The sequence below is a fragment of the Bison bison genome, unplaced genomic scaffold, assembly GCF_000754665.1.
Source record: "Bison bison bison isolate TAMUID 2011002044 unplaced genomic scaffold, Bison_UMD1.0 scf7180017864452, whole genome shotgun sequence".
NCBI classification, from domain to species: Eukaryota; Metazoa; Chordata; class Mammalia; order Artiodactyla; family Bovidae; genus Bison; species Bison bison.
Window position 1 is genome coordinate 11,628,657 of NW_011495014.1, and position 8,560 is coordinate 11,637,216.

At 45.0% G+C, this 8,560-nt stretch overlaps 1 protein-coding gene across 1 annotated transcript in view; it reads left to right on the forward strand.

Annotated features, from left to right (window-relative positions):
• Positions 1-451: 451 nt before the first annotated feature.
• Positions 452-8,560, forward strand: part of LOC105002429 (activin receptor type-1C-like) — a gene marked incomplete at its 3' end in the record, with an annotated part of 92,707 nt that continues 84,598 nt past the window's right edge. The window contains exon 1 of the mRNA XM_010859028.1: positions 452-713. Within this exon, the coding sequence (XP_010857330.1) occupies positions 452-713 (262 nt within the window). The remainder of the gene's footprint in view (positions 714-8,560) is intronic.

An 8,560-nucleotide genomic window follows, 5' to 3' on the forward strand; every position in this document is an offset into this window, starting at 1 on the left:
GAGAGTCCCTTGGACTGCAAGGAGATCCAACCAGTTCATTCTGAAGGAGATCAGCCCTGGGATTTCTTTGGAAGGAATGATGCTAAAGCTGAAACTCCAGTACTTTGGCCACCTCACGCGAAGAGTTGACTCATTGGAAAAGACTCTGATGTCGGGATGGATTGGGGGCAGGAGGAAAAGGGGATGACAGAGGACGAGATGGCTGGATGGCATCACCGACTGGATGGACGTGAGTTTGAGTGAACTCCGGGAGTTGGTGATGGACAGGGAGGCCTGGCGTGCTGTGATTCATGGGGTCGCAAAGAGTCGGACACGACTGAGAGACTGAACTGAACTGAACTGAGCCACCTCAGAGCTGACCCTCACGGCTTCTCCCCCAGCAAACTGGGACCCAATCCCACCCTCTGGGCAGTGTGTAACAACTCACCTGCTGAGTCAAGTCGCCCCGAAAATGGATGAAGCTGGAGCCTGCGGCCCATACCTGCCTTTGCTGGCAGTCGAGAGAGCAGAACACGGTCGGGAGGGCGCATGCGGCGTCCTTGCGCTGCAGCTGCGTGCGTGCACAGACCCTGTGTGTGCCCCTCCCACCGCCGCCACCGCAGCAGGAAAGCCCCAGGGCTATGCGGTGACTCCAGGGGTAGGAGGAAGCAGCAGGGAGCCGCGAAGCCTGGGTGTAGACCCGGGTGGAGTGGCCACAGATGCAGCTCTTGGTGGTAGTAGCAAATAAGTAATGAGAAAAATGTGGAAATTTCAATATAAAATTTGGATTGTAAACTTCTCTTGGAAAACAGAATACTGAAACTCTGGGCCTTTATTCTCAAATGATGTTAATTGACTGGATCTGAGTGTAAGCAGCCAGATTTGGGTGGAGCACTGATCCTCCAGTCTGCAAGGCACTGAGGTCCCATTTTGGCTTGCTTTGCTCCTCTCTGTACCTTCCTGTTTCCTCTAGGCACCTGAGTTTAGAAGCCCCTGACGGTAAGGCTGGAACCAGGTGGTGAGGAATGTAAATATACCATAAAGTGAGGCAGCTGCTAGTTTTTCCCAAAGTACCTAATCCTGGGCTGGTTCAGTGGTGCTGCATCTTCCAGTTCTTCAAGTAAAGTTGGAAATAAAACACATCTGTGAACCACCCCGCTGAGCCTACGGGATTGCCGTTCTTAACTGAACTGTAGGACATCAGAAAGCCAGTGATATTCTAGCTGCCCTACCTTGGCTCCACTTCCAGAAATGCTGGTGCAGAAGTCAAATTGTGGTTTTCCAAGGGCAAATTTAGTTTAGTTGAATTCAACAGGCACGTTTACCAAGCATTCACTGTAAACAGGGCTCTTAGCTGAGCACCATGAAAAGGGCAGATGGGACAAGACCATATGTCAACTTTAATGAGCTGTCAATCAACCACATCTTTGACACTACTGACAAATAAGTAGGTCAGTTACCTTGCTCTTTGATCCCAGTATTACTTTTTCCTTATGAAGCCCACTCCCCCAGATTCCAGTGTTCTCTGTTACTCAGGTACCTCTTTCTAATTCTTCACTACTATTTCTAATTCTACTGCTATTACTACTTTTACAGCTACTACCACTCCTATTATTATTATACTAGTTGCAGTATCTACACTACCAGTACTCCTACAAGTATTGCTACTCCTGCAACTGCTGTTTCCATCATATTATATATTGTCTTTGTGTTAATCACTGTATATGGACAATTTCTAATGTTCACACAATTGTAGAAGATAGTTGCTATTTTACCCATTTTACAAACGGCCCAATTAAGTTAACCAACTTTCTTGAGGTCATGCACAACCAATGTTACTTTGTGACTTATAATAAGAAATATATATTTGATATTCATCCCTGTTCCTGATACAAAACTCCTAAAATCTTTAGAATTTCCTGTGATGAGAGCAATAAAAGTGGCTTTTGTTATGTGGATGAGTGACTTTTGGAAAGCACCTGGGGATGGGGCAGGTTGCCAGTGGAGTTAGAAGGTTGGAAATTTCAGTCCCCTTCCCCATACCCACTGGAGAAGGAAATGGCAATCCACTCCAGTACCCTTGCCTGGAAAATCCCATTGGACAGAGGAGCCTGGTATGCTACAGTCCATGGGGTTGCAAAGAATTGGACACGACTGAGCGACTTCACTTTCCTTTCCCCATACCCACACATGTTCTGTCACCTCAAAGAAGAGAGGGGCTGGAGAATGAGTTCAATCACCAATCAACCATGCCTATGTAATGTAGTGTCCATAAAAACCCAAAAGCACAGGTTTGGAGAGCTTCTGAACTGGGGAAGATGCAGACCCAGAGAGAGCACAGAATTTCTCCCCACTTGCGTTTTATCTTGTCTTCCACATGGTTGTCTTGATGTGTATCTTTTTATAATAAGCCAATAATCTAGTGAGTAAAGTGTTTATCTGAGTACTGTGAGCCACTGTAGAATCAAACCCACGGAAATGGTCATTAGAACCACCAATCCACAGGCAGTGGGTCAGAAGTACAGATGACAACCTGGATTTAATATTGGCATTTCAAGATGGGGGATGGGGGCTGGGAGTCTTGTGGGACTGAGCCCTTAACTTGTGGGATTTGATGCTATCTCCAGTAGACAATGTCAGAATTGAGTTGAATTGTAGGGCACTCAGCTGGTGTCTGAGAATTGCATGGCGATTGAAGAAAAAACCCCACACATCTGAATATAATTGATGAATGCATACCATTGTTCAGTTCAGTTCAGTTCAGTCGCTCAGTCGTGTCCGACTCTTTGCGACCCCATGAATTGCAGCACGCCAGGCCTCCCTGTCCATCGCCAAATCCCGGAGTTCATTCAGACTCACGTCCATCCAGTCAATGATGCCATCCAGCCATCTCATCCTCTGTCTTCCCCTTCTCCTCCTGCCCCCAATCCCTCCCAGCATCAGAATCTTTTCCAATGAGTCAACTCTTTGCATGAGGTGGCCAAAGTACTGGAGTTTCAGCTTCAGCATCATTCCCTCCAAAGAACTCCCAGGGCTGATCTCCTTCAGAATGGACTGGTTGGATCTCCTTGCAGTCCAAGGGACTCTCAAGAGTCTTCTCCAACACCACAGTTCAAAAGCATCAATTCTTCAGCGCTCAGCCTTCTTCACAGTCCAACTCTCACATCCATTGTTAGTAATTAGCAAAAATGGGACTGAAATACAAGTCTGTTGGAGATTGCTGTGCCTGAGTGTCAGGACTGATCTTTACAAAGTGGTAGCTCTCTTTCCGGAGAAGGTGATGGCATCCCACTCCAGTACTCTTGCCTGGAAAATCCCATGGACAGAGGAGCCTGGTAGGCTGCAGTGCATGGGGTCGCAAAGAGTCGGACATGACTGAAGCGACTTAGCAGCAGCAGCAGCAGCAGCTCTCTCTCAGTCAGGATTGAATCTCTGGAAACTTAGAATATTCTCCTAAAGTATGGGTGCATTAAAATTACTTCAATAACTTTGAAAGCCAGACCCCACTCTCCTTGCTATAATGCAGCCAGGAGATTGTTTTAAGACACAAATCTGGTTACCACTTACCCTAAATATTTAACAGCTTCTCATTACTTCTGTATACACACCTGTCTCCTTCATATGGTTTATAAGTAGGCTGACCCTAAGTTCCAAGTTCCTGGAATAGTCTGTTTTAGCCTGCTATTTCAGCATAATTACTAACAAGCCCCTCTTTCACTCACAGATGTGTTCTGGTTGGCTAATAGATTTTAAGTTCATCCTATTTATAAGACTTTTCATTGTTTGGGTTTTGCATACCTCTCTAGTCTTCAGTTCAGTTCAGTTGCTCAGTCGTGTCCGACTCTGCGACCCCGTGAATCTCAGCACGCCAGGCCTCCCTGTCCATCACCAACTCCTGGAGTTCACCCAAACTCACGTCCATCGAGTTGGTGATGCCATCCAGCCATCTCATCCTCAGTACAACTCTCACATCCATACATGACCACTGGAAAAACCATAGCCTTGACTAGACGGACCTTTGTTGGCAAAGTAATGTCTCTGCTTTTCAATATGCTATCTAGGTTGGTCATAACTTCCCTTCCAAGGAGTAAGCGTCTTTTAATTTCATGACTGCAGTCACCATCTGCAGTGATTTTGGAGCCCCCAAAAATAAAGTCTGACACTGTTTCCACTGTTTCCCCATCTATTTCCCATGAAGTGATGGGACCAGATGATAATTTTGCCCAATGCTGTGGGAGCTACAAAAAATAGCAAGTCGTAACTTTGGTCTCATGGAACTTACAGCTTATTCAGTTCAGTTCAGTTCAGTCGCTCAGTCGTGTCCGACTCTTTGCGACCCCATGAATTGCAGCACACCAGGCCTCCCTGTCCATCACCAACTCCTGGAGTTCACTCAAACTCATGTCCATTGAGTCGGTGATGCCATCCAGCCATCTCATCCTCTGTTGTTCCCTTCTTCTCCTGCCCCAATCCCTCCCAGCATCAGGGTCTTTTCCAATGACTCAACTCTTCGCATGAGGTGGCCAAAGTATTGGAGTTTCAGGCTCAGCATCAGTCCTTCCAATGAACACCCAGGACTGATCTCCTTCAGAATGGACTGGTTGGATCTCCTTGCAGTCCAAGGGACTCTCAAGAGTCTTCTCCAACACCACAGTTCAAAAGCATCAATTCTTCAGTGCTCAGCTTTCTTCACAGTCCAACTCTCACATCCATACATGACTACTGGAAAAGCCATAGCCTGGACTAGATGGACCTTTGTACACAAAGTAATGTTTCTGCTTTTGAATATGCTATCTAGGTTGGTCATAACTTCACTAGTCTTACCTCTCATCATTTTCTAGTTCAGTTTTTTGTCTCAGGCTAACTAAATGTCTTTCCAGTTTCCTGACACATTTTTTCTTTTGTTTCCAGACTATTGCCCACACTTTTCTTCTGGGCCACTTTTCATTTTCTTTCAACACTGCTCATTCTTCAGGTTGCAGCTTAGTTCAGTTACATGTCTGTCTTGCTATCACTTGGAGAACCAGTATTCTTGGCCTCATGGTTCTTAGCACATTGGAGCTCGATTATGTATATACTTGTCTAAAGCCACCACTATACCGAAAACCCTATGGTGGGGAACATGTCTGTTTTGCTCATGTTTTCCCCAGAAGTTACAGCTATCCCAGTTACAAAATAGATGCTCAGTAAATATTTGATGAGTAAATGAGGGAATTTGGGTATATGAGAATGCCTACGAGAGTATCAACACATCTGGGCTCTTAAGTATGGAATGGCAGTTTAATATTCAGCGAAACAAAGAGCAGGACCATCTGTCACTGTGAGGTGAGGTCCAATGGACCTCAGCGCACATCAGGAATGTCTTTTCTCTTTCTGGCTTCCAAAAAAATTTTAAGTGTCATTTCATCTGTATCAAGAAAAGACTGGTGGTTGAAGCCTGAGCTCACAAGATGTAAACTTGCCTTGTTCCTTTCCCACACTTAGGTCCCATACTACACTAGGGAAAACAGACTGAGCACAAGGCAAATTTTAGGTACAACTGTGAAATTATAGGTGGCTAGGTTTTCTTTCACATCCACTTCTCAGGTCCTATCCATTTAGGGCACCGGGCTAGGTTTCTGAAAGGAATTCTAAATTTTCTATTGCGCACGTGTTTGTGCTCAGTTGTGTCTGACTTTTTTCAACCTCGTGGACTGTAGCCCCCCAGGCTCTTCTGTCTGATTATCCAGGCAAGAATGCTGGAATGGGTTGCTATTTCCTCTTCCAGGATCTTCCTGTGAGGATATTCAAACCCAAACTTTTGCTCTCTGGTTGCTCTCTGGTTGCTCTCTTGGTTGCATTCTAAACACATTTTTCTTTCCCTTGATTAGGTATGAGTAGAGCAGGGGTCTGGAAACCATGGCCAATGGGTCAGCTGGTTTGCTGCCTGTTTTTGTAGATAAAGCTTTATTGGAACAGTTATCCCTGTTTACCTTCCCTTGTGGCTCAGATGGTAAAGAGTCTGCCTGCAATACAGGAGACCTGGGTTCAGTCTCTGGGTTGGGAAGATCCCTTGTTCGAGGGCATGGCAACCCACTCCAGTGTTCTTGCCTGGAGAATCCCATGGACAGAGAATCCTGGTGGGCTACAGTCGATGGAGTCATATAGAATCATTCACTTCCATTCTGTCTATGGATATTTTCTTGCTATATGGCAGACTTGAATGGTTCCTATGGAGATCCAGTAGCCCACAAAACTTAAAATATTTATAATTTGAACTTTTACAATAAAAGCTTACTGAGCCCTGATCCTGAGCCCCAATCTGGGAGACCTTGGGAAGAATCTAGAAGCTTGCTACTCCAAGAGTGGTCTGTGACTCAGAGACAATTGCATCATAAAACTTATTATGAATATAGAAATCTTGGACCCAACACCAGACCTATTGAATCAGAAACTGTATGTTAACAAGATTTCCAGGTGATTAATGTGTACATCAAGATTGGAGAGCACTGATCTAGATGCCTCTGGAGATTGAGGAGACCCCTCAAAGAACTCACTCTTGAGAAGACATTGCCTCTAAGACGTGCAGAAAGTTTAGATGGTGGTTGAACGTTTATGGGTTTCAGAAATATCATTATGAGAACATGCCATACTTCAGAACCTCAAAGAAGGGGCTTCCCTGGTGGTCCAGTGGTTGAGAATCCGCCTGCCAGTGTAGGAGACATGGGTTTAATCTTCGCTTCTGGAAGATTCCATATGCCTCGGAGCAACTAAGCCTGTGGGCCACAATTATTGAGACTATGCTCTAAAGCCGAGGAGCTACAACTACTGAACCCGCGCACTGCAACTGCTGAAGTCTGTGCACCCTAGATCTGGTGCTCCACAACAAGAGAAGCCACAGTAAGAGGCCCACACACTGCAACTAGACAGTAGATGTGACTGGAACAACTAGAGAAAAGGCCTCATATAACCAAAGTCCCAGAACAGCCAAAAATAAATAGATAAATAAATCTTTAAAAAAAAGAACCTCAAAGATAAAAACCTCATTAATGGAATCTTAAAACTATGAAAACTGACAAGGTGACTATTTGGGGGCCAGAGAAACTGTAAGTACTCCTAAAATTACATATTGCTGCTGCTGCAGCTGCCGCTAAGTCACTTCAGTCGTGTCCAACTCTGTGCAACTCCATAGATGGCAGCCCACCAGGCTCCTCTGTCCCTGGAATTCTCCAGGCAAGAACACTGAAGTGGGTTGCCATTCCCTTCTCCAATGCATGCATGCATGCTAAGTTGCTTCAGTCATGTCTGACTCTGTGCGACCCCATGGACTGCAACGCACCAGGCTCGCCTGTCCACAGGATTCTCCAGGCAAGAATACTGGAGCGGGGTGCCATTTCCTTCTCCAAAATTACGTATTAGGCAGCCAGATACTTTGAAGGAGGCAAACCCTGAGTATTTTTGAATCCAAAAGGGGCTCTGGGGGATCAGTGGTGCTGGTCAGACACAGTTGTTTTTTTATTACATGCCTCGGTGCTCCATTTTATTGCAATGACAAAAATACCCACTCCATGTCCATCTCACTGTTTCTGATTTCTTTTTCCCCTGTATCTGTAGTTGGTACTAATAACTTTGTGGGGGAGAGGCAGAGAATTTTTTTTAAAGTTATTTGCTATCCATAATGTGTTTTGGTGGCTCTAAAATGAAAAAAAAAAAAATAGTCACATCAAAAAAAAGCTATTTTTCTATTGCTCTCTAGACATAGCACTGGGGACAATTCCTGGAAGCCTGCAAGAATCATATTAAGCCATAAGACAGCATGATAGAGCCTGTTCCAACAAAAGAAATAGGTTGACTGCCATTAAACAATGCTTTATGTGAAAACCAGTGAGAGTTGTAGAATATTCTGTAAGTTACTTACAGGCAAGTAATTGAATGTCTCCAAGAGCACATGGTGTTCCTCTTTAGAGCAGTTGTGTTTTCCCTCCCCAAACAATCCAAAATAAAATCCGGAGTCATGGACACAGAGTGCTCTTTTGTTGCGTAAATGAGGGGTTCTAGAGCCTCAACCTGGGAAACTGAATAAATCTCCCCGTCAGCTTCATCACTGTAACATTTTGTCTCAGCGAGGAACACACAAGAAGTTGGATTGGTTTGCCTGCCTGTTTTTGTCGCTGTTGTTTTGCCCAAGATTTTTATTTCACTAACCTTGGGTTCAGATCTTTTTGTCAAAGAGAAAAGAACACAAAATTTTTTAGCTCATTAATTTGGACAAAGTACATTTTGTTTATTTTGGAATCTGAGAAGAATAGTCCTAATCACTCGCAATTCAGCACTGTAGCAGGGGACAGGGTTGGTTTAGAAACCATGGTTTTAATGTCATCTATTCCTGCCCTTCGGAGAAGGCGATGGCACCCCACTCCAGTACTCTTGCCTGGAAAATCCCATGGATGGAGGAGCCTGGTGGGCTGCAGTCCATGGGGTCGCGAAGAGTCGGACACGACTGAGCAACTTCACTTTCACTTTCTACTTTCATGCATTGGAGAAGGAAATGGCAACCCACTCCAGTGTTCTTGCCTGGAGAATCCCAGGGACGGGGGCGGGG